The following is a 26,675-nucleotide window of genomic DNA, read 5'->3' as shown; positions in this document are numbered from 1 at the left end:
CCGCCGTTCATCTACAGTATTTTGTCGCCCTCTGTTGGTCAAACGGGGTTATGACGTCAAGGTGCAGTAAATTTCGTCCAAAACGAGCATCAAAAATGCTAGTGCACACATGTTTAACGAAAAACAAACAATTGTAACACCGAAGCCCATCATGTATATAGTGTTATTTTTGCTAAACGGTAATAAATGGGTTTGCTGGAAGATTTGACAGGTCAAAAATAGGGGCCTACTGTACATCCATAACATGCAAATGCATGCAGAGAACAAACATATTAACAATTATTTACGTCAACAATACAGTAACGTGCCAGTTCAGGGCCATTAAACAATGCGGTAGGCAATGTTTTGTCAATTTTGTCCATACTGACTACTCATCATTAACTTATTCTCTACGTTAATTTTATTTTATAAATGTGATATATTAAATAAATAACAAAAAGTTAAACAAACAAATAAATAAATATCTAAAACTTCCGTCAAACAGAGTTCCTATTGGCCAGCAGCGTTGACATGGATGTCAAGCCTCGTTTTCGCGCGGTGCTTCCGCGCATGCGCTCAGTCCACAGACGCGTCACTGCGCATTCAACATGGAACCGACGTCGAAGCGGTAGCGTCCTACGCCTCTACGAGTCATGTTTATATTCGCCCCGTACGATTTTACATCTCCGAGAAGAAGACGCTCCGGTTGACCGGAGGAAACCTACAATGTACCGCGTCCGTAATCCAACCCCCGTCCTCGGATAAGTGATAGAGAGTGAACGATATCATGGCTGGTTTGATCAAGAAACAGATACTGAAACACCTCTCCAGGTCAGTGACACCTTCACGGGCTTTACGCGCGTGTCAGTACGTGCTTAAGATCGACTGTCTGCGGGTTGATAGTTGTCCTGAGACGTGCTGATGTGGCTGTGGTGGATGACACATACGGCTGGATCATGACTGGGGTTGTTTGACAGCTTGCCAGAGAGTGTTGATATCATAACATGCATGTGTCTCTAGCTAAACGAGTCTGTCTGCTCTGGTCGTTTAACGTTGAATGTTGGTTTCTTTGCATTTCCGGTTCAAATATCAATTATATGAGTTGAACGCACACTTTTCAGAGCTGAAATCTATTATTTATTGTGTCGGGTTAGGCTTTAGCTTTCGTGGATTTCCTTAATGTTAATATGACAGCTTGACCCCATTTCTAGCCTTAGGGAGAATCAGCGTGACGTGACAGAGGTCAGTTTATCATCAAACTGCATTGGAAACAATCATCACCACATGTGATGTATATTTTGTTACAGTCTAGTTTTTTTGTGCTTGTAATATAAAATATTAAGAGTCAGTAATTGAAAACCGCCTGCTCACTGACCTCAAAGTGCGTCCCCTTCTGTGTCCAAAGTGCGTCCCCTTCTGTGTCCAAAGTGCGTCCCCTTCTGTGTCCAAAGTGCGCCCCCTTCTGTGTCCAAAGTGGTCACTGCCCTGGTTTAACCCCATAACTTCCCTGAGCTGGACGCATTAGTCACCTTTATTTGTTTTCTTGTAACCGGTCAGATTCGTTTGGTTTGTTGTGAAAACTTGAGCTAAGTCTGGGTGGACTGTAGGTTCAACAAAAAATGCTGTTTCCCCATTGCGTGCGACTGCACATTGTGCCAAACGGTTTTCGCTATTGCGAGCCATTGTTGTGGCAGTTCTTGAAGCCAACCTTTCTGCATTATTTATTCTCTCAGTGGAGCGAGTTCAGATGAAATAGTACACCTGTTCGTTCAAAATGACAAAGAGGACACTTGGTAAATTCCTCATTCTTGTACGTTTGCTAAACAGTAGATAAGGTCGACGAGATTGGTCAGATAGTCAGTTCGATAAGATAATGAGTGACGTGTGGAGTGGACGTTGAGGCATTGTTGTTCTTTGTGTCCTTTTTTCATTTGTACCTTTCAAGGTGGATTTCTGTAGAGCTTGCCCACGTTTGACCACATTCTTGTTCTCTGAAGGCCTCAAAGAAATGGCCCCTATACTCAGTGGACCTTGATTTGTTTTTATGGCGATGCGTTGAATGCATTTGTGAGGGGACGTTTGACTAGACTTTGACCTACACAATGTCAAGTTCGTCTTTTGTGTTAACACCTTTTACGGACTGTAATAGCCTCATGTAGCTAATCAGACATTTATTGGTAAAATCTTTAGCATTGCTGCAATCTGGAAGCCCTGAGGAGCATTGTTTTGGAGCTCTAGGCAACTTCAGAGGAAAGAATCGCGCACGGCCTGTATTTCCAGTTTGTGGGCCCTGATGTGGAAGAATCACACGACCTCTGTGTTTCTCAATATCTTTTAGGCAATTATCATGGACGTTTGGTATAAAATGTTTAGAATTACGAAGTTCCTGATAACTTACAGTCATAGTTCACCCTAAAATGAAAATGCTGTCATCATTTCACACTTATATGACTTTCTCGTGCAGAACCCAAAAGAAGATATTTTGAAGAATGTTGGTAACCGAACAACGACGGTACCCATTGACTTGCATTGGTTTTGTGTCCATACAATAGAAGTCAATTGGTTTGCCATTGTTCGGTTACCATACAGGTTTGAAATGATGTAGGACTGAGTAAATTATGACAACATTTTCACTTTCATTTTACCAGTACTAGTGATTTATTTTTTCCTGTTGGGGTTAAAATTTGATTTTCAAGAGAGTAATAAAAAACTATTTTACAGATTTAGCATAAACTTCCATATTCAGGTTGACCCTATATGTAGGAATCTAACTTTATGTTTTTGACATTTGCGAGCCAAGTTTACTCAATGAATTGCCTTTTTTAATAAGTGTAGCATAACACACAAAAGCATGTTTGCATATTCTTAGTTTGTTTAAATTTCATTTCAATTTAATCTTTTTTATTATCTAAAGCCATCCTGATAATAGTGTGCTTATCTACAGTCTCAAATGGAAAAAATACAGATGGTGACTCATCATGCACTACACAGATTTTCATCCAGTCAAATCCTCTCCAAGATGGTCACTCCCCAAAACGAACAGCATCCGACTAGCAAAGAGCATATTCTAGTACTCGTCTGTGACTTACAACATCTTGGCTACTTAAAAATGCCCTGCACACATACAGTCGTATAGTAGGAACTATACATTAACACAGGAAAACTTCTAAAGACTCTTTAAGTGAAAGTATGAAAGATCAATACGCACATGCACAATCTAAAACAACAATCGGACTAATAACAATTAAAAACAGATAAAGACGCCTACATTCTTTTCATAAAGTAACATTTACTCTGACTTTTAGGATTGTTGAGCTTTTATGTGAGATAAGCATAATGTAAGTGCTTTCTATTGATATACTGATAACTGTCTCTTACTGTTACTCGCACTCAAAACAAAACCAGGACGCCTATTTTTGTGCAGATTTTAAGCTTCAAACTAATTGTTGCATGAACGGAAGTGAAACCAGACGCCTCTCATTGGATTTTCCCCATTGTTTTGGCCTAACAACATTAAGTCATCTCATTTGTTCACACACATAATCTTACATTACAGCACATGGCTTGTTGTCTATTTTGCAATAGACTTGATTAAATCAGTAAAAAAGTAGTAATTTTGTAAGAATGCATTGCTGTTTCAATATGAAAGATGTACAGCTGGAACCTCGAGGGTTCATTAAATGTTTTATTGGGCACATGCCCAGTAGGTCTCTTTCTGAAAGGCAATGCAGAAGGCTATTCTTGGTCTATGGCGTGGGCTGCTGATTCATGTTTTATGTGTTTAATAAAGATAAAAGCAATACCAGCTATCAAGAGAAAAGGCCTCAATGATGATTCCTGCTGTTTTTTAATTCTGAAGATGATACTATCACCATCCGGACCTCCATCAGCTCTTCTGTCTCTCAGATGATGTTTCAAACAACTCCCATCGGACGCTGATCGTTTCAGAATGGGCTTTAACACTTCTCTATTGATTGGGACTTCTTGTTTAAAATCTTGTGCTGACATGGATGTTCGACACAGGTGTATAGACTCTCTGTACTGCTATAATAAGAGACTTGTGTTGTGTTGAAAAGAAACTCCACCACAGTCTTGTACCGAGCTATTGACTTGATGCTGGACTGTATTTGAAGAGTTTGGTTCCAAAAAAATTCAAAAATCATATTTTTGATTATATTATCATGTTTTTATTGTTTTTTATTGTGTTAGTTAGCTATATTGTTTTGTTATTACCGCTTAAATCAACACAAACATAAAAAACATGATTTATGAAAAATCTTAAAAAGGGAGTTGTCTCATTTTGGAGCCGAACTCTTCATTGGTTTCTGTGTTTCTCTGTGACTAACTGCCACGTTTGGGAAATTCAGAGCTCTCCTTTCTGTGTCCTTGGTGTAAATGAAGCATTAGATAAGTAAGGCACTATAAATAGGGCATAATCTCCATTGAGCAACTCGTTCTGGACACGCCCACTTTTTGAAATCCATCTAATGAAAAGATTTGGGGCAAAACTCTGTGGGCATGATTTATTATAAATATTTTGTATTTTAATATGTTCTCATTATTTTACTCATCTGTAAAATGTATTGCATAAAATGTATTTGATTGTATTAGGAAATAGGATTTATATCAGTCACCAGTGGCTTATGGGTAATTCTCTTAGTTTCTTCTACAGTGATATATGGATGTATGTTTGTTGCTTCGCTGTTTGCATTGCCTTCCAGACTAAGCTTATATACAGCTTCTGTTTAGATGAAAGTAAAGTAAATTTCACAAAGCACCATTGACCAACTGTAACGCACCCATATAGTAAACTATAGGCTGTTGTCTGTATTCTTTTGCCAGATGCGATAGGAGGAGAATTAGCACAATACCAGACACTGTGTGCAAGCTTTTCCACGGAAACTGTAATATTGAATTAAGATGTGAATTATGTCATTATTCTCACTGATAGTGACCGTCTATGTGTGTTAAAATGGTCTGTTTTAAGCCACGTTCAGACAGCCAGCTACATCCAGTGATAAAGCGAGGCAATGTCGTTCATTTCAATGGTAGTTTAGCAACATCCAGCGGCACAAGCGACAGTGACTGTTGGCTACAGGAAGTGGGCATGTCTAGCAATTCGACAAAGTTGAGAGTTACGTCTTTAATAAGGTTGAAAGTTCATCACAATTGTTCTGTTGTAACTTCCGGGAACTATCGGCATTGTTGTGGAAAAACTGTTCCATTGGAGTCAACGGAGTTGACGCAACTCTCTCTCAATGGCTCTCCTCGTAACGAGAGACTGGCGACACACAGCCACACAGTCGCTGGCGGTCTGAACGCAGCTTTAGTCATTGACTAAAACAGAAGTAAAGTAATTCCATAGAAAGCTCTGGAGATTTCTTAAAAAGATGTAACACCATAGGCCAGAACACCTCCTCTGTCTATGAGGTAGTCAGAAACGGCAATATCTAATTTTGCAATAATGCAAATAGTTCTCACCTAACCTTTCAACCTCTTCTTTACTTTTCATTCATTAGAAACTTTCGAAACGTGCATTCTTTTGTGTTCACCGACGTATTTGCAACAGTCATAGTAAGATACGACCCATGGATAGTTTAATTGAGCTCACCTGATGTCACTCGGCACCTGCCTGATCTCATCACTTTAGTATTCTTGGGACTGACCTGTGACCTGATATCAGACACTGAAGGTAGGTATTATCTTAATGAATATTTAACTGTTCCCAGAACACAGCTACGTATGAGATGCAAAGGCCAGTCTTTGATCTGGAAATGGCACATCATGTGGAAACTTCCACAGGAAGTTTGCATGGTTTTCACCCCCGTCTCATATTTTATTACGTTTCACACACTCAGTTATGAACAAGCCCACGCAGGACTCAGCACAGCGGCGACACAGTAATAATTCACAGCAGAGGTCTGGTGGGACAATGTCAGGAAAAGGAAATTGCCATTTTCTCTGATCCGACACCCTCCCACCCTTTCCTTAATTTTTTAACACTTTCGCAACTTTCAAGATGAAAATAATTGTATGCATTCATCTATTCTCTATATGACTAGCTGGACCCCATCTCGGGTCAAAGACAAGTGTTAAAGCTGTGCTATATGTTGAATTCAACACAGTTACTGTACACTCAGTCAAAAGATCGATGTCACAAGGAGCAAGAATTTGGACCAATGAAATTGCAATGTGGGTGGAGCTACCAGCTCTAAAGCCAAAACTAAATGATAATGTCTTTGCGCTTATCATACTGGCCTTGGGTATAAGAACTCCGGATTATAATTTTGCTGGTTTTAATCAGTTATCAGGGTTGTGGATCGACTGCAAATGAGTTTTTACTGTGCCACACTGCCCGACCTTTAGACATTTTCTTTCCTATTCAGTCTGTAGGAGCAGAATTGCGCTGAACCCTTTATTATCTCTTCTATCTTTAACCAGTGAACTTAAGTACAGTGATTGTTTCTAGGTTCCCGGGCCATTGTTTACTTCATCACAACTCTCAAGCTTTACTTTCCCTGTGTAGGAGAGGTTTCTAAATAATGTTTTGTCAAGTTTAAAGCTATAGACCCCTTTTGCGGCGACATTACGCTCAGGTCACGGCATTAGCTAGAGGCAAAACAAAGGGAAAACTGGAGGTAGCCAATACACACCAGCACAGACTTTGCTACATAAGGAGTTTAAAATATAATCATGTTGTGGTGTTTAGTGCCACAATCGACAGAATTAATTCTCCAATTTGATATTATAACACATATGTGCTGCCATTGCCAAACAAAAACACTGAAGACAGCTTTAGTTAAACACAAAAATGATCGGATTAAACAGAAACGATGCTCGTGTTTCACTTCATAACACTTAAGATAAAAAAAAACTGTTGTTGTTGGTGTGGATTATGATTTGGGTATGTGTCTAAAAATATCTCACGTATTTCCAGAACAAGGTTATTTTTCACGTAGCGTTCACTTTTGAACGCGTAAGGTATGGTAGCTAACTTTGCTTTACGCTTACACTCTCAGATTATCTTTACTATACACGCTTGGTTTCTCTGTCATGTAGGTGTAGATGTCAGGCCACTTAAATGGAGGTAATCCTGTCAGTTCGTCTCTGGATCCATTGAGCGAGTGCGTACAGGTCGACCAGGTTCCTGGCGTCAAAGTTCACTTTTTTTAAACAATCGCGGTCCTAGACAGTAAGTGACCTGTCATGGTAATATTTAATCAGATTTTTTTTCTAGTCATTGTCAAAAAGCATCTTTCTGGGGGGATCTTTCTGCCTCCATCTAAGCTCCGCCCACAAAAACGTGTCACAATGTTTACCAACAGTAAATGCTTCTATATTCATTATCATTTTTGGTTTAAAAGAAACAACAATCAGTTATTGGGAAAGCAAGTGTTGAAAAACTGTCTTTTACCTCGCCCCGGTCCTCAATGATAAGCGTATAATAATGATCTATAATGTCGCCTGTCGAAAATAAGTATGTAAAGCAAGCTGCAATTTTATGCTTCAAACAGATAGAGGGTGAAAAGTTACAGATCATAGCTTCAATTCTGTTTGACTATTATAATCGTACAACGGCATTAACCGGCCAACTGAGGTTGTTCTCTCAAATACAGATTACACCATGTCTGAGACCTAATTACACAGTTATCTGCATCTCTCAAGAGGTCACTCAATTATAGTTCAGCGCTAAGCTTAAACTGTGTCTGGGAGAACTATTCCCAGCCGTTTAGCTTTGTAAGTGTTATAGGGTTTTTGTTGGGCTGAAGGGGACTGTTGCTTATAGATGAATTGGATAAACTGGTCTCCATCTTCATGACACAGACATCATGCTGTCAGCGTTAACCCTGGCGAGATCCTAGCACCGGGTTTTCCACACCCGGAACAATTTGTGTCATCCGTGTTAAATCGACTGAAGGAAACCATAACAAATGGACGATTCTTTATCACCCTCTGTGCTGAGTGCATTGCCCTTTTGGGAACACTCTTAAACATTAACTGAATGATCCCTCATGGACCATCAGCTCGTAAACATAAGGTCATGGTCATAGATTTTACTTTGTGTCAGGGGCATGCGTAACACGTTTTCCAAGATTGCTAGGAAAGATCACACACATATGAACACACTGCACAAGGGTTGTGTGGCTGGCAAAAACAGCTCACCGGTCTGCCTACTTGCAGTGTTGTAATTAAAGTCAAGAGTTGTGTGGCTGGCAAAAACAGCTCACCGGTCTGCCTACTTGCAGTGTTGTAATTAAAGTCAAGAGTCTTTAATCCAAAATGGTTAAGTATAATGGCCTGCTAACCCTCCCTTTCCTTTCTCGTTTCTCTCTCTCTACAGGTTTGCTAAGAACCTCTCCCCAGATAAGATTAATCTGAGCACCCTAAAAGGGGAGGGCCAGCTCACCAACCTGGAGCTTGATGAGGAGGTTCTTCAGAACATGTTGGATCTGCCCACCTGGCTCGCCATTAATAAAGTCTTCTGCAATAAGGCCGCCATCCGGGTAAGAGACGCACACCAATGTATAATTCATCTGCACCTTAATGACATCATCAATTTGTGTTACGCTGAAATCATCATCTAGGATCTGGAGGCAAGATAATTGAGCACGGCTTGGTTTGGCACACTTGGGCTGCATCCAGGTTCGCACACCAGCCGACCCATATAGTTTACATATAGTCAGAAGTTGTGTCCTAAATTACACACTGTACACACTGTGCACTTAAACAAGGAACTATGTACTCTAGTGTAGTATTTTCAGAAGGGTAGTATTGTCCCAAATGGAATACTTCTGGAATAAGTCAGTCGCATAACACAATGCGTCTCAATATAAATTAACTTTTTATACATTGTATTTTTTAATGACATTTTTATCCGTTTTCTCCAACATGACTTCAGTCAACATCAGATTCAGATGCACTTCTAATTTTGTTAATTTTGTCTAATTTTGTCACACTACTCGCACAATTTGGCATAGAATAGTGCATCAGTCTTACTGTACGTATACTTTCAATAGGCTATGTTATTCAGAAACCCTTGTTAATAGCGACACCGGTGGCTGTAAAGAGAATTGCATCTAGCAACTCATTGCTTCGCTTGTCCACTAACCTTTTTATGTTTAACATTATTCCTGTTGTATGCTGCTGGGTGTTCCTCTTTGTGTAATAAGCAGAATGTACGTGCGCTAGGATGTGAAAAGGAATACTGTCTCTAGCTGAAACTTGCGAAAATCACTTGCGTAGCACCTGGCACCGCATTGCGCCGAGTGTATGATAGAGCCCTATGACACAATGTTCTTTTGGCACAGTTTTTTAAAAACACTGACTGGACAGTCACAGAGAACATTGGCTGCTTTGAGTCGTGTCTGACATTTATAAATACGATGTGTGCTGCAGGAACACTAGATCTTGAGATGTTTCTCTCTACTCTTTCTGCTCTCCGTAGACCTCCCATCCCTCACTTTTGCAGTTTTTTTAATCAATTTTCTATTAGTCAGGTGCAGTTTCCACAGATCTTATTTGCTCAGCCTCCATTCCTTTCCTAAAGTACAGAGCCACATCTGTCTAATGAAGCCTCAATGGAAGTCATTGTGTTTATTGATTGAACCTGATAGCTGCAGCTGTGCAGAGGGTCAACATGGCCCCTGTGGACCGAGCTGATTGGTCGAAAAAGCTCACGCCTGTGTAATGAGTGGCAGAGATATTGGAAGGGGTCAAGAACAGTGCGTGTGATGAACTTTACCAGGACAGACGTCGGAAAACAATGTGAAGGACTTAAAACTGTCTTTTTTCACTCCTATGTTTCTTCCCTCCATTCATCTCTTTTTGTTATTCCTTCCTCAAACTTCTACAACCAGCCTTGTTGTAAATGGAGAACTTTCACATAATAATATCAAAGATCTCTCAGATGCAGTTGTTGTCATACAAAGATAATATTTATTATAATAAACACGTTTATAAGCCCGCCCCTACCTAACTCTCACAACTCGGTTGACATCACTACATTTGAAGATAAACATGAACTGGTCAATGTATGAACATAAAGTAGGGGACCACTTTGTTTTTTGGTTTATTTCACTATAAGTGTGAATGCATCAACAATGTATCTAAATCCATAAACAAGTACTTCACTTCTCTACTTTCATTTCCCCCATGTCTTTATATTAGAATGCAGAGAAAATTATAACATTTCTATATTTTGTGCTTTAGATATGTGTATGGGTGTGTGTGGGTTATCCCTGTCTGACTCTTTTAAGAAGAACACAGTGTTTTTCATCTGGCTGTGCTCCTGGTGTCTCTGAACACTCCCTGACGCAATCTGGAAAAAACGACACATGCACACACACACACACACACACACGCAAACACACACACACACAAACCCACACTCCTTTCGAAGCTGAGGACACACCAGAGATGATTTTCATTATATAATTTCTTTTATAAACAGTGTTTGATAAATAAATAACACTATTTTTCTAATACAACATTTTAACAAATATAGCTGCGGGGATGTGATTTCGGTTATTTCTGAGGTGAAATTATAAACATACACATTATATAATAAGACATATACCATACTGTACGCTTCTCCATACACATCCTATACTTAAGAGTTGGGTTATTTAGTTTACATCTTTTTTTGTGTAGATGCATTGCCTCATTCACAAACAGTTGAAGATACACACTTTGCAAACTGGTTTGCAAACTGCATAAATGACAGAATGTGTACTTAAGACGGACAATTTTTTGTGTTTTATCAGATCCCATGGACCAAACTGAAGACTCATCCAATCACTCTGGTGAGCATTACAAAGCTTTAAAACCGTTTATTAAACTTGGAAAAATATTTTGCATGTAAATAAGCTTTATTACTTGTCAGATTTAATGCGCCTACTATAATGTAGCCATGGCTGTGATTTTTGGGTAGATTTATGTACCGCTGGTTTATTATTGCTACTGTTCTTTCAGTCTTTGGATCGAGTTGTCATGGAGATGAGCACCTGTGATGAGCCCCGCCCTCACAATGGTCCATCACCCATAGCAACAGTCTCCGGTCAAAGGTTAGTTTCAGTTTAATGGCTAAAACCTTCTGGTGTAGCATTGGATAAATCCCTATGTTTTGTTTTGATCTTATCATCTTTATGTTTGGTTAATGACTCTCTCTCTCTTTCTCAGCGAATATGGTTTTGCAGAGAAGGTAGTGGAGGGCATCTCTCTCTCAATAAACTCCATAGTGATTCGGATCAGCGCCAAAGCCTTCAACGCCTCTTTTGAGCTCTCGCAGCTCCAGGTCTACAGCGTAAACACCAGCTGGTCCACCGGGGACCTCCGGTACTCACGCATCCTGGACCCCGCTCGTGGAGAGGTACAAACAAACAAACTTCTGTAGTGATGTTATGGTGGCCTTGACAGGTTTGTTTCCATGGTGACAACGATACTATGATGTGTTTCAGATCCTGACATTTAAGGAAGTGAGCTGGCAGATGATCAGGATTGAAGCGGACGCCATCCAGGGAACAGAACACGAGGTCGTCAGCGCCCCCATTCGCCTCATCACCAACCAATCAAAGATTAGAGTTACTTTAAAGAGGAGGGTAAGGATATTACGGACATTACAACCAATCATTTCTACTAGTCGACCAGAAAGGTAGTTGACGGCGAGTGTGATGTTTTTGGTGGTTTGTGTCTGTGTTTTGGACAGATGAAGGACTGTTATGTTGTGGCCTCCAAGCTGATTTTGATACTAGATGACCTGCTGTGGGTTCTGACGGACTCTCAGCTCAAGGCCATGGTGCAGTACGCCAAGTCTCTCAGTGAAGCAATGGAGAAATCAGCCGCGCAGAGGAAGAGCATGGGCTCTGACACCACACAGGTGTGTATTTGTGTTTGCCAGGGTATCGCTTGACTTTTTACCACCCCACCACCTTTTCTAGATCTCTACACAACCTATTTTAAGCGTTCTCTTTTAGCTTAATTTGAAAGTTAAGGGCCGTACCTTTCTGAGCTTTAGGAAGATTTTAACTTTGTGTTGTTAGGTAACACCGGCGGCCCCTTCGGCCCAACAGGTGCGCACACAGCAGGCTTCAGCCACGGCGGATCAAAGCGCCTCCATGGCGCGGCTCTTCAATGACTTTGACGTTCGTGAGACTTCACACCACCTTCAGATTACACACCTGGACCTGCACATCTGTGACGACACTAATGCCAAGGATAGAGGTACAGCATCCCTACACTTTATGTTAATACTAAAATGTTGTAAGATAGGTGTTACACTGAAATTCATTTTTTTCTCTACAGAGATTAATAAGAGATTAGATAGTGGGGCCATGCAGTTGTCTTTCAGTTCTATAACAGTGGACTACTATCCCTTCCACAAAGCTGGTAAGCTTTAGCAACGCATTTGATACTTCTTTTGAGAACCAGGAAGATGTTTAGTTTACTTTTGCTCTTTATCTGTGTTTCATAGGCGAGAGCTGTCTTCATTGGATGCATTACGGGGAAGCCACAAAGGCCCGTGAGACCTGGGCTCGGTCTCTTCTAGAAGAGTTTAAGTCCAATGTGGAAATGCTTAAAAATGCAGTCAGTGGCAAAAACCAGAGCTCTCCTCAGCATGGTGAGACATTCCTGCCCATCAACAACTGTATTCTTTGTTCTGTCTCTGTCACTAAAAAGTTTTTATGTTCTGATGTTCTCATTTGATGTTCTGTCTGTGACTAAGAAAATTAATTTGATAATAGTTGCTGGTCCACCTTTTATGGATCTATCATGAAAATGTGCGACACTTTATTTTAAGGGCTCTTCACAAACGCTGGAGAGCAATTTTACTGGTCCACACATTTTATTGCATGACTTTTCTTTCTTCCGCGAAACAAAAGAAGATATTTTAAGGAAGTTGTTGAGCGAACAACATCAGACTGCATTTACTTCCATTGCATGGACACTAAACCACACTTCTCAAATATCTTCTATGTTCTGCACAAGAAAGAAAGTCATACAGATCGAGGGAAATGATGCACGATTTGCAGTATTTCGGATGAACTATCACTCTAAGTATGTCCTGGCAGAGGTCAAGAGAGGTTTTGCGTAATGGGTTCTGTGTTCTCAGTCCATCAGTCGATTGTCTTAGAAGCGCAGGGTGGAGGGATAATGGTAAGGGAGCTGGACTCAGGCCCAGATGGCTTGTGGCCGCTCTCCCCCACGGCCAACTGCTGCTGGTGTCTGGAGACAGGTACCTCTGGTGTGCGTTTGAGGTGCCACACACATGGCTGCGGTTTCTGCAGAAGATTTGTAGTATTTCTCATGTCTGAGTGTTTGTGGATGTGTCTTCCACAGGTAAGATCTCCACCGGCTCCAGCAGTTCCTTCACGCCCCCGCCTGCACCCAGAACGCAGCTCGTGTCCAGTTCAATTGTGCTGCGGATTGCGGATTTCAGCATCTATCAGGTCAGCGCGGAAATGCATATAAACACTTTCTTAAATTACACTAGGAAGGGCAAATAATCTTGTATTGGAGCAAGGAAGTTAAGTGGTATTGGCTTTTTTGTGCCATCATGCTTGACCACAGAAAATCCTTTAGACTTTTTAAATAAAACAAAATATGTGGTTATTGTAATGCACTTACGGTGAAAATAAACGTGCCTATTGTTCCTATGGGTTTAAAACTTGAAAGGAATCTTGTTAAGCAAGTACAAGTGAGCTTTATTGTAGAGACGTACAATACACATTTACTTACACATTTATATAAACTGTTGTGTACAAGACATTTCTTTCTTTCATATGATATAGAATATGATGTTAAAGCTCTTCAATATATATTGTTTTTATTGTACAAGGTGTCTACAGCAGACCAGCCGCGCTCCAGCCCGAAAACCATGATCTCCTGCAATAAGAAATCTCTATACCTCCCTCAAGAGATGCCTGCCATCCATGCCGAGTTCACAGAGTACTACTTCCCAGACGGCAAAGACTATCCCAGTAAGAAAGCCGTGCTTTTTTCATACATCTGTCAAACCGCTAAGTATTTACTTAACCTGGATTTGACTAAAGCTTTGACTGAATCTCTGAACACTCTTTTCTGCAGTTCCCTGTCCCAATCTGTACGTGCAGTTGAACGCTTTACAGCTGGTGCTTGATTCTCGAAGTCTAGTTTGGCTCAATCTGTTTGCGTTGGACCTTCGGCAGAGTCTGGAACAGTTCATGGAGCTGTACAAACTCAACGACTCCGAGAAACCAGACGAGCATGTGGACATCAGGGTGGATGGACTCATGCTGAAGGTGTGCACCGTTTTTCAGTTCATTTATATGGCGCTTTTTACAATTTCGCTTTGTTGCACCTTTGCATACATAAAGGAATAAAAGAGAAAGATGAAGATATAAAAACATCTTGCTACTTGTAACTTGCATAACCAAATCATAAGTTTGTAATCACACTGATCTATTCATAGTGCTAGGAAGCTCAGTGTGCATCAGTTTCAATGGGATGTATGTTAGTAAGAATAACTGTAAATATAACTCTAAAAATTGTAAGCCGTTTCTACTGTACTGTATGTAGAAAGATGAATGAATGGATGACAAACACTGAACTTAACACTGATTCAAAGCTTGTTTTGTGAAAGAAAGAGCCAATGTGTGCTTTCTAAAAAAATCCTACGATTCATATCAGCAATATCTGTAAAAACATTCTTCCATGTGTTGAAAAAAAGCCCCCAGAAGAAACGTGCATAGTTTTATTCAGTATATAAAGAATCCCACTACCTGTAGGAAAGTGTTAAAATCACCATATATATATTATTATATACAGTATATTATATATATTATATATACATATTGAACCTTTTCACAATATTCTAATTTTCTGAGATACTGAATTTGGGGTTTTCATTAGTTGTCAGATATAATCATCAAAATTAAAAGAAATAAATACTTGAAATATATCAGTCTGTGTAGAATGAATGTATTCATTATACAAGTTTCCATTTTTTTATGGAATTAGTGAAATAAATCAACTTTTTGATGATATTCTAATTATATGACCAGCACCTGTATGTATATATATAATGATCTTTCAACCAATTTGTACTTTATATTTTGTTGTGTCTAAAAACCAAAAGACAGGAAGTTCTTCTTGACCAGTGTTGTTTACATCTTACAAGTTGGTCTTGTATGTCAACTTCGATAAAAAACTTGTTTATGTTTCTTTGTAGCTGGTGATCCCTGCTGAACACGAGAAGACTCAACCTGACCAGCCTCGCTCTTTATCCGTGCAAACATCAGAGATGGTGGCATCCAACACGCGTCACTCTTCCGGCTGCACTCGGTCCAGTCTGGAATCCCTCTTGCAAGCCTTCCAAGAGCAACCCTTCTTCACCTCCTTCCCTCCCTCATTTCCCCGTTCCCTAAACTCCTTCCCTGTCCTGCATTCTGTCTTCCAGCGCCACGCCCATGAGCAGGACACACGCGTCCACGATGTGTACCGCGGCTTCGCCCCACTGTCCCTCTCAGCCAACGCCCTCAAAACACCAGCAGCCACCGACCTATGGGCCATCCACTTTTCTCAATTCTGGGTGGACTACGAAGGCTCCCGTAGCGGGAGAGGTCGCCCGACACCCTGCGTGGACTCCTTCCCCCTTACCCTTTGGGTATGCCAGCCCGCCCGCTACGCCCAGCACAATGAGTGGCTGAAATCGGGCGCCGGGTCAGGGAAGTTGACCCGCAGTGAGTCGGCCGAGATGGCCAATCGGCTACAGAGGAAGAAGCTTCTCAAGGAATACTACACCACCGATGCATCCGGCAGCAGCACACCAAGCAACGGCCTCCACAAACCCCACTCGCTTGACGGTTTATGCAGCCACACATCTTCATCCCTCACTTCTCCCACATCCTCAGCGAGCAAAGTAGACATGCAGGTGCTGGTGCACGTTCAGAAGCACCTGAGTGCTCAGGTGAGCCACGGGCAGTATGTGTTTCTTCTCCGACTACAGAATGCTGTGAAATCTCTTCAGCGCACTTTACAACAAGATCTGGAGCAGTTCGGCTCCAAGCGCCAGGGCACAGGACAACCCCTTAGTGCTTGCATAGGCGTGCTCATGAAAAGTGCAGAGGTCGCTCTTCTCCTAAAACCCATCCCTCAACCGGACTCGAGCGCAAGCCCCTTGATCTCCGACATCTCCCCTTCGGAGAGCAGAGCCACTCTTGAGGCAGGTAGTGACGGGGGCGAGGGGCCCGAGAGACCCTCGGCTCCAGGCTTTGTGGATCAGATGCTCTCTGCAAGTACAGAGTCAGGCACACATGTTGTTAATACATCTCCTCACCTTATTTCCTCCTCCGCCTCTCTCGCACTAAGAAAGGCGTCTGTGGATGAGAGGAGCAGCATAGCGTCCGGAGGGAGGGTGGGGTCTGAAGAGAAGAAGGATTTGAGAGAAGGATCTCTTAATGGGGAGAGTGGAAGGACTGAAGCCAAAGGACAATACAATGAACCATCGCAAGCTTTGCAAGGTGGAACTGGGGTGGTGGATCCCCTGACTGACAATACCTCCAGAGAATGGAATGATAAGAGCAGGCTTCCTCAGTCGATGTCCAGGTATGACATCATTTCCTGTTTTGGTTTTGAATAGTGATGATGTGATTGGAGGTCTGTCGCTGTTTCACTAATTCTGCAAGTGCTGTTATAATGGACAACATACAGAATTTTTTTGCACAAATTAAAGTTTTATTTATCAGTGTTCAAGTTCCCAAATTTTATTATTGCTGTCTTTCCAAAACCTCAGATGTCCAAGTTCGCGTTTTTTCAGGAAATGAATATACTTTTAAGATTATACACTTTGTTGTCAAGCACTTATTAAAACTTTTTATAGGTTACATATTTGTAGAAAACCGTGACAAACATAAAGGGTGACTAGTGATGATTTACTATTTTTATTATTAAAAAGAAAAATCATGAAATATGAATATGCAAGGTTTCAGAAGGACAACAGCAATATGATGATTTTCGTATGTAGAGATTTCTGAACTATATAGTTTGAAGATCTCAACTCAAATATTTTTAGTTAATGTGTCTGCAGATATTAAGTTTACAAAACTTAACAAAATATGCAGTTTGACAATGTAATCTCCCACAGTCTATGCACAAGCAGCACACTTTTTGTGGTGAAAAAATAACCACAAAACTCAAAAATAAAACAAACACTTCTCAAAGATAAATGAACAACAAGTCATTCTTAATACTGAGAAAAGCAAAATAATACTTAAGTTAAAAAAATATAACGCAAAGCATGCTGGGAACTCTAAATCGTCTGCCCAGTTTAAACAGTTGTATTTTCCAATTTGGGATATTAAATTGACATCAAATTTAAACTGATAAAATGACATTTAATAATAACATACTTAATGAGTATGTGTGCACTTGTGTGTGTGTTTTGGTACCCAATGCACAAGCCCTTCTGTTACCTCTTTCTTTGAACGTGACATCTGAGTGTGTCTGTCTCAATCTTTTTCCTGAAGGAAAGGCAGTTTATCTGTGGTCTCTGACCTCTTATCATCCACGCACAGCAGGTCTACCTCCTTATATTCCATGTCCAACATGTAAGAAACCCTCTCTAGTGCCATTCGTGCGTGAGATGTCAGTGGACCATATCGTGGTGTTGTGATCGTGATCATTTCATTCTAGCTCGTCCCTAGATGTGTTTTGTTTTGACTGAGAATTTGATATTTGAATGCTGGACATTGGCAGACTATATATTTGTGGGTAAAGTTGTTCAAATGCTCATGTTCAATTTCACTCAAATTGAAATAAAATAAGCCAGTGTTTTGGATATTTAACCTCTATCTCTCTCTCTCTCTTTTTTTAGGGTGTCCTTTTGTTACTGTGTACTAATACGTCAGTGTGCCGTCGCACTTAATGGTTTCTGTTTTGTTTGTGTGTAAACTGCAGCGGCCGCTTGATTCAGGGCAAATCTCAGTCGAGTTTTGCTGTGACCTATAAGAACATGAAGAAGAGTCCCTCACTACAGTCTCTGGACGATTTCTCCATAGACAGCTACATGCTGGAGGATTGTGACACCTACAGCCTGCTCGAGAGAGGTACACAAGGATACTAGAGCTCTGATTTTTGACCACAAGGAGGCAATATTGTAACACCCACCGGCTTGTGTGTGGCATCTTTGTTCCATTCATGAAGCACTGGCCACCTTTTTACAACCACACATTCATGGCACAGATTTTTGATTGGACGTCTTTACAAACCTCAGCCAATCACAGAGGATTTTGCTGGCTGTACATTTTTGCAGTGACAGTGATGGACAAATTAGATTTATTACATTTTTTATAGAAACAGTTTTATTAAAAGCTAACATTAGTTAATGCATAAGCTAACAAGAACTAACAATAAGAAAAATATTTTACAGCATTTGTTAGGGGTTGTTAATGGTAAATCCAATGCAACTGGTAATTGTATACCTTCATTCATTGTTAATTAGCTAATGTTGATAGATGTAACTTTTGATAAATGTATACATAGTAAATGTTAAACTTCACTTGAACTAATTGTGAAAAATGCTTAAGAAGTATTTTTTATTGTTATGTTAACTCATTTTGACAGATGCAACCTTATTGTAACATCTTGCTGCCCGTACGGAAATTACGCATGTTTTTACTACAGTTAAAACAAAACAAAAAAACACGGTTACTGTAGTTAAAGCTATATTGCCAATAGTCATCAATACACACAAAAAACATGCTTGCTACACTTTTACAACATAACAATGGTACATTTTTGTTAGGGTGTTAATGCTAGTTTGGATTTTTGTGTTTTTTTATATTTCAAAATAACTCAAAAAGTGTGTTTGTTTGTATTTTGTCATAGATGATGTGTCAATATCTGGGTTTAAAGAGGCTACAGAAGGTGTGGTTCTGGCTCAAGAGGCAGATGAAGCCCAGTCACCTGATGCCATTAGTGCTGCTTCCCAGAGCATCGACGAACCCACAAAAGATCTCGTAATAACTTTAGCATTTCTGTAACATTTCATAGTTTGCACAATAATTACCAAAAACAAAACATCTACAATGTAGCGACGCATAAAATGTGTGTTTGTTTCCAGATATCTGTTCTGGTTCTGAAGGTTCATTCAATCTGTTGCTCTCTGGATCTGAAGGGTGATGACACAACCGTAGCTCTTGAGGTGGGACGCATCAGACCCAATCAGCTCGGCAACATCAGCTTACGGCAGTATCTTAGCAACCGCAGCCTGGGTAAGACTGATTGACACTTGTCTGTGTTCGTCTGGTGCCGTTACACCTGATAAAATATTCACTGTGAACATTTCTTTAGGTTTAGTCCCATCAGCAACAGCCATTCAGAGCAGTGAAGGTATTGCTAGTGTGTGTTTTAATGGTTGCATAGCGTGTGTGTTTGCGTGCATGTTGTGTGCAGTGTGTTGTACGGCGTGATCACTGCCTAGATTCTTAGATAATTGTATATTACTAAGGGCCAAGTGTATTTCACGTAAACTTAGGACATATGTGCCCTCACACCAAATGTATGTCACACATATCGTGTGTGAACGTATACGTATATTGAAAGCCAAAGTGTGCTTTAAAATAAATAAAATAACGTATGCTGTACATGAAGGTAGGTTTGTGTATATAGTGTTTGTGTATTTACTGCAGTAGAGCATTTTTCTGCTCTGCTGGCCTCGGCTCACTATCTGCCCATTCCCACCTTTAGCTGCTCTGGTTTTGTGCTGTCGTTTCTCAGCTGTCATAGCCCACTGGGTACTGCGGTACTAGAACTGCTGGTTCAGAACACTTTGAACACACACTCATACACACTCATGTATCTGACCTGTTTTAGTGATTGTGCTGCCTCTCTCCTCTCAGAGGATTAATCTTAAGCTTTTCCACACTTGGTTTCTTCCGAACGATTCTGCTAGCTGCTGTTTTTTCGGCTTCGTTTTTCTGTATTTTTCACCTGCTTCCTTTGTCTCCGTTTTATTCTCACTTTTTATTTTTGTCAGAGCAGATTTCTTTTCATACGGCAATGAAAGTCGCTGCGTTTGCATGTTTTATACAGAACTGTTAAAGGACTAACCAACAATGAGTACAGTTATCACAATCCTCTCTCTTGCCGTAAAAGAGCTTTTTTAACTGAATCTTGAAACTCCCACTCATCTTATACAACATTTAAAGTATAGGATGCATGAATGTACACATAGGGACTAAGGATGACATTCTTCATGCATTTGCTTAAAGCTTCATATCAAAACTAAAAAGACAAATACTTTTTTTTGTTCTGTTGAACACAAAATAAGATATTTTGATAAATTTATGAAAGCAAACACTTCTGGGCACCTTTTACTACCTTTTAAATGTTTCCTACCATGGCAGTCAACGATGTCCCATTGTTCTTTTTGGTCAACAGAAAAAAGAAATTTATACAGATTTGAAAGTAATAATTCATGAGTGGAGTATCCCTTTAAAGCTTTAATCCTTAACTTTTGACTCTATTTATGGGTAGTCGACAAATATTGACATAGCAAAAAAAGATGTGAATTTTTTTACAGTTTTTGTTTATTTGCACTCTACTGATATATCGAATTAATAATATAAGCTTAAATATACTTTAGTGAAATATACACCAAAGCATTGATGCTACATGAAAATAAATATTACCACAATAACTAGCACCAAAGAATTGTACAAGAACTAGAAAAAGGTAGGGCGAAACAACTAAGTTACACTGTGTTATACCATAAAACATGGTAATGTTTGCACGTTTTTGCATAAACAAAAGGACATGACTATAACTGTCATATTTACTGTTTCCCTTTCATACATGTACAAACTTTCTGTATCTTCATATTAATATAGTGTCTTAAGTACATGCACTCAGTCTTAAGAAATATCACAGCTACAACAGAGCTCTTTCACGAGACCCTCGAGACCACCGAACTGCACTGCTCAGATTGCATGTGATGTCTCCTTTCTGCCCTCTGCTGTGGGTAAAAATTTCAATGAATTTCAATGAGATAACCGTTCATTACCGCCGGCATTGTTGGGCTGACATTTTGGATCCAATGCATAATTTAAATGCTGCGTTTCAATGTGTTGGATTTACCTATTTTTAGACGGGGGCCGTCTGATTAAACAGTCTGTGTGCAGTGGGCCCTTCCACTCATTAGCGATCTGTTGCATGACTGTGTTGGCAGTCATGCATTGTTGTAGTTATGTTGTACAACAATTATTGTGTTGCATGGAATACTTTTTTCCATCACGTGGTATGATTTCCATGTAATGGTTCCAAGCCATGTAACATTGCAGATGTTGAAACCTTTTACTTGTAGATGGATATGAATCAATCAAAGTCTTTATCTAATGTCAACATGCAGTGACACAGATAAAGTCAAGCATCACACAATACCAGGTTTAAAAACTCAATCCTATCTGAAAGACCATATGAAAACCACATCGCTCAAATGGTGTCTCTCTCATTAAGGCCCCGGGTCAAAGTCGGACCCCAACACAGTCGTGTCAGATCCTGAGGTGCAGGTGAGGCTGGAGAGCGGTCCGGGTGCAGCGGTTCACTCTCCGCTCGCTGAACAGAACGGCTTTCTGCAATGCCGGGTACAGGCCTTCTGCGCTGACTTCATCATGACATCACTGCGAAACCTCGCCTTCTTCCTGGAGGATGACTCCGCCTCCCAGGTCCTGCCTATGGAGATCACCATCAAAGATACACATGTGAACCTTAAGGTAGTCTTGCATAAGATGCTGCTGCCTATTTTTAGAGCGCTCCAAATCATTCACGTGCTTCTATTTGAGTTATGATCCCCTTATATGCACTAATATGTGGGTTTTAATCAGGATGATGGTCCCCGTGACAACTCATCTGACCCAGAGGCCACGCCCATCGCCGTGCATATTCACAATCTGCTCATCCATCGTCAAGATGACGGTTCTATCAGCATTGGAGGAGGTTATTTTTTATATTTATTCTTCCTTCCACTCTTCATGATCTGTTATTGTTACTTAGCTTCTTTCCGTCCCCCTGGCACGTGCATGCACTCTTTTTTTTACCTAGATGCTCTCCCAAGTTTCCTAGTATTTTGAATTATTTGGAAATAGGATTAAATGCACGTTCTAAAAGAACCCTCCCCCTTTCTCCTGTTGGACAGCTGAGCGTGCTGCGGATTCAAAGCTTCAGAAGGCGGGGCCTGTGAATGACAGCAGGCTCAGTTCTGTCCCGGAAGTTCCTGTAGGTGTGGCCAGGGAGCCGAAAGCCACTCAGACTGCACCTCTGTCACCCACAAGCCCCACCCCCTCAAATAGAGAACAGGTACATAAGTATAAAATTCAGTGCTGTTTGGAGTATTTACGTGTTGGCATGATGCAAAACTGCAACTTATGTATATATAAAGCTGGCAGTTTCACTAATGTGAAAGTTTTCGCTTGTATTATCTATTCACATGTAAAAACGGCACGTCTTAAAAGGACAGTACACCCAAAACACTACTTACTCTTATGATGCTTAAAATACAAATGCTTTTTCCTCAGTGGGACATAAACATTTTTTTTCTTTTAATGAAAGTGGATGGTGACCAGCAGGTGTCAAGCTCCAAATAGGTCTAAAATGATCTACTAAGGATGTATGAGCGTTTGTCTGAGAAACGGATCAAATATTTGACTTTTCTTTTAATTGCCTTTAAGTGACATGACTAAATTGTCATTTTTGGGTAAACTGTCCCTTTAAGAACCTATCTGTTGCGATACAAGAGAATGCCTATTGTCTCTTGGTTTACTTCTAGTTCATGTATCTTCAGTTAAAGAAAGAAAATATTTGTTCAACCCAACAGTGTAAGAGCATCCATACTAAACAATTCGACTGCCAAACTAATCATATTTTTTATCCACCCAGCTGCTCGTAGAGGAAAATGAATGCTTGAAACTAGAGCTCTCCAAAGCCAAGATGGCGCTTGCAGAAGCCCAGATGGAGAAGGATTCACTCCAGCATCAAATGAAATCTCTCAAACTCTCCAGCGGGGGCAGCAAAAGCTAGTGGCCGTGTGTACATCGTGTACAAGAGTGACACTCGCCACATGGAGGCAGCAGAGTGCTTGGAGGGGCCTGGCGCCATAGAAAAGCCCAACTCCCGCAGCCTTGGATGAAACTAAGAGGAGACTAAGGATTTAGACTTTGCGACCTGTGGCTCTGCTATAAAGAAAAGTGTTCTTTACCATAGTGTACACACATAGCTTTAGTATCAAAGAAAGCCAGCGGAGTTTCATTTTCACAGCTTACTTGTAATTTTTTTGTCAGTTTCTTGTCTAAGGGGGTGGGCCGCACAGCACATGCACCTCCCTCCGAAGATATCATGGGAAAATGTAACGGAGTAGTACACACAAACTTTCTTACCATTTGCAAGCAGTGTAGGAGCACATTCCACCCTTGACCTCTGACCCCAGGACAGTCTTACATACACAGAATCGGGGTGCGTGACGCCGAATGTCATATCTTTGGAGGAATGTCTTACAAAAACATAAATTTGCACTGTCCTGAGACTCACAGACTGAAAAGAAATTGGCTCTGAATAAATTTGTGTTTATATACAGAATGGAAATTGTGATACGCAAGAATGTATTTTTTTTTAAGTGCAATTGAGCTTGAGTGTGGGGGGACATTTTTACATCACATTCTTATATTAGAGTTAATCATTTATGTATGTAAAAACACTAATGGGATTTAAGTAGAGATGCACAAGTCGTTTTTTGGTACTGTGTGATAAGGATGTGTTGAGATTTGCAGTGCAACACTTTGATATTAGTTCAGTATTTGCGACTAAATGCCCCATTCCATGTTCACCCTTCTTACTGTCTGCACTGCAACAGTGAAATAAGTTCAGTTTTTATTTCCTATTTTTCTGTTTTGATGTCACATAGTTTGAACATGAGATATGTAAATTATGCTTTTTCATATTGTTGAGCTTTGATTACCAGCATTTCTTCACAAAAATGACAAAAAAGGATGTTGGGTAAACAGCCCAAATCAGATGCAAGGTGGGACATCACTCTTGCATTAGTTCCTTTTTGTTCATGTTTTTTTTCTTATTCAGTTAAAATTTAACAGTGAAGGGCTTGTTTCGTGCAATGTTATTACTCATACAGCGGCAAACACCTCTTCCCCCTTTTTTCTTTATCTTTTTGTCTCACCTTACTTGTTTCTTTCCCTCACTGTTTCAGGTCCTTAATCACATGCCGTATTTATTCATTTAACATGAATGTACGCAAAGGAGTCTACAGTCTATTCAGTGGGTGGCCTATATAAGGGTAACCGGTGACACTCATTGAACAAATTTGTCTAGCCTCACTCATATGATATCTAGGCTAAATGAGAACCAATCTAAATTTTCCTTTGCATAAAATGTATTGCACCGTTTACCCCTAATGTCTGAACAGTGGCCTCTACAAGTGCCTATGACTGCACGTGTTCTCCAGAGGTCCTGCTTTTTCTTAACAATTATCTCTTTTACTTACATTTTGTTCTCTAGATGAATGTGTAGTGCTCTTCATGCAACACACATCCATCTGAAAAAATCCCAAATGTTTTTTTTCTTTTAAATGGAAAGCTTCATTTCATATGTGTGATTGCAGAAACCGTAAAATTGCTAATTGCTTTCTTCTGTAGTACTAGGCCACACCCCAATGCCACATTAGCCCCACTGCATTATGGTATAGACAAGCCCCCTTGGCGTTAAAGGTCAATCATGTTAGCACAAACGATGAACAAGCAAACTTGTGAAATTATTATTTGTCGTATGTCAGACGCTGCTTCAGTACCGAGACAACTGAAATAAAATGCTGAAATGATGCTGGTTTTATGCATTTATTTAAAGGTCCAGTGTGTGAATTTGTGGAGGATCTATTGACAGAAATGCAATATAATATTAATAAAACTATGTCTTCAGGGGTGTATAAGGACCTTACATTTTAAGGCCTTATGTTTTTATTACCTTAGAATGACCTTTTTCTATATACATACACCGCAATGGATGGATATCACCATGTTGTTTCTACAGTAGCCCTAAACGGACAAACTGCTCTACAGAGTGCGTTTCTTATGCAAAGAAGCAAAAATGTGACCACATCTTAGTCCCGTGTCAGCCACCATAGTGCTTCATAAGAGAATGGTGTGGGTTGCATTTGCAAACCCGACCACTAGGTGCTGCTTAATTTTATAAACTGGACCTTTAATTATAAATATAAACATATTACTTTCATAACTAGTGCCTTGTTACTAGTACAATATTTTCTGCTTTATGCATTGACGTTTACATGGCCTGGAACAAAATTATTATGGGCGGGCTCAACTCCCCAGGGTCAGGGGTATAACATTTCTACTTGCCCTGCCTTCTGATGAGGTCTGATTTCATTAAGTGTTGGAAGCTGTAAAATGGTTTTGACATCTGTGGGTCTATGGAATGAAAACCGGACTGTCTATTGCCTGTACTGTACAGTGGCTTCTTGTTGTGGATGAATTACTTTGGCTACTTAAAAAGGCACGTCTCCCTTGAGTTTCCCTAAAAATCCCTCTTTATTTAACCTCTCTAGGCTACATGTGGTCTCGTTTTTTGTCGGTTTGGCTTCACCTCTATGCAGCCTCAATCTCATCACCCTTGTGAATTATAAAGCCAACACCAACAGGCTCCAAATGTCTGCGTGTGCTCTCGCTCTATGCATTGCCTATTAAGGCCGATGAATACTGCTCTGTTTGCTGTTCCGCGGTGGAGTTTATTCCTGGACTTAGACATTAAATAGACACTGAACACCCGCTTGTATTGGTGTGAGTAACAGAGAAAGCTCGACACAACTGCCTCATAAGATCCGGTTGTTTCTGTTTCTTGGCAAAGCTGAAATCTACTGATTCTGTCCAACACCCAGTGGGCCTGCAGCTGCCTTTTTCTCTCTCTCTCTCTCTCTCTCTCTTACTCACTCACTCACACAGCAGAACATCTCTTTTATTTCTTGTGTTCCTCCTCTTCTGAGCTGTTTTTCTCTCTTGAAAACTTTACAGTTGAACGATATACAAAATAATGCTCTAATATACTGTGGTATATATACTCGGTTCTTAACAGACAACTATACAGTACCATGGTATTTTACGTTATTGAGTTGTATTATAAAGGAGATTAAAATGATTAGTCATTTGTTGTATGTTTTATGAAAAATAACGTTATTTTTAAAATGAGAGTTTTCAAAAAGGCATGTGCAAACCAAGATAATAAAATATAATATACGAGCAGTCTTATTATAGTACAACTGTAGAGATCTTTTTATGTCAGATATTTTTTACACGAATAGCCTGCCATTGTTGAACCATGGTTATGATGATTTATTATTATGTTTCACTTTTTATTTATTTAAATTGAAGTGTTTTCGTACTTTGCCATGGTAGCCTATATGTAAGGGATAATCCACAGCTAGCCGTGTGTTAAAGGGTTTTAATGCACGACCTGGAGGCCAAGAACCATCCAAGTGCATTAAAATCCTTTGCACAGCTAGCTGTGGATTATCTCGCTTATACCATCGTCACTTGACATGTTAAAGCTTTTATTGATGTAGACAGTATAATTTTAGATCCAACATGTGAAAATGTTATTTTCTCAGTTAATATCCAATGTAATCAAACTGATTGGAGCGACCGGTGCGT

The 26,675-nt window shown here is 40.2% G+C and overlaps 1 protein-coding gene across 3 annotated transcripts; it reads left to right on the top strand.

Moving 5' to 3' along the window:
* The first annotated feature begins 65 nt into the window (after positions 1–65).
* bltp3b (bridge-like lipid transfer protein family member 3B) lies at positions 66–24,836 on the top strand. Of its 3 annotated transcripts, none has more exons than XM_056748983.1 (21): positions 66–810; positions 8,321–8,483; positions 10,743–10,781; positions 10,951–11,042; positions 11,158–11,347; positions 11,436–11,576; positions 11,684–11,854; positions 12,018–12,198; positions 12,280–12,363; positions 12,449–12,595; positions 13,315–13,424; positions 13,814–13,955; positions 14,062–14,255; positions 15,185–16,560; positions 17,911–18,059; positions 18,841–18,971; positions 19,076–19,226; positions 21,469–21,725; positions 21,837–21,948; positions 22,148–22,308; positions 22,888–24,836. In XM_056748983.1, the coding sequence occupies exons 1-21, from the start codon at positions 767–769 to the stop codon at positions 23,026–23,028; spliced, it is 4,176 nt and encodes a 1,391-aa protein (XP_056604961.1). In that variant the 5' UTR covers positions 66–766; the 3' UTR covers positions 23,029–24,836. The 3 variants fall into 3 exon arrangements, with proteins under 3 accessions (XP_056604961.1, XP_056604963.1, XP_056604962.1); XM_056748984.1 differs by lacking the exon at positions 66–810 and adding an exon at positions 4,511–7,171; XM_056748985.1 differs by lacking the exons at positions 21,469–21,725; positions 21,837–21,948; positions 22,148–22,308; positions 22,888–24,836 and adding an exon at positions 19,306–21,456.
* The last annotated feature ends 1,839 nt before the right edge of the window (positions 24,837–26,675 follow it).

Source organism: Triplophysa dalaica, chromosome 5 (assembly GCF_015846415.1).
Source record: "Triplophysa dalaica isolate WHDGS20190420 chromosome 5, ASM1584641v1, whole genome shotgun sequence".
Classification (NCBI taxonomy): domain Eukaryota; kingdom Metazoa; phylum Chordata; class Actinopteri; order Cypriniformes; family Nemacheilidae; genus Triplophysa; species Triplophysa dalaica.
This window is presented reverse-complemented; position numbering and strand designations above follow the sequence as displayed.

Excerpts from the sequence above, each read along its gene's own strand:
- bltp3b (XM_056748983.1), top strand. The coding sequence starts at position 767 with ATGGCTGGTTTGATCAAGAAACAGATACTGAAACACCTCTCCAG. Across the intron at positions 18,060-18,840 it reads CTACAGCCTGCTCGAGAGAG|ATGATGTGTCAATATCTGGG; the intron begins GTACACAAGGAT and ends ATTTTGTCATAG. Across the intron at positions 19,227-21,468 it reads TCTTAGCAACCGCAGCCTGG|GCCCCGGGTCAAAGTCGGAC; the intron begins GTAAGACTGATT and ends TCTCTCATTAAG.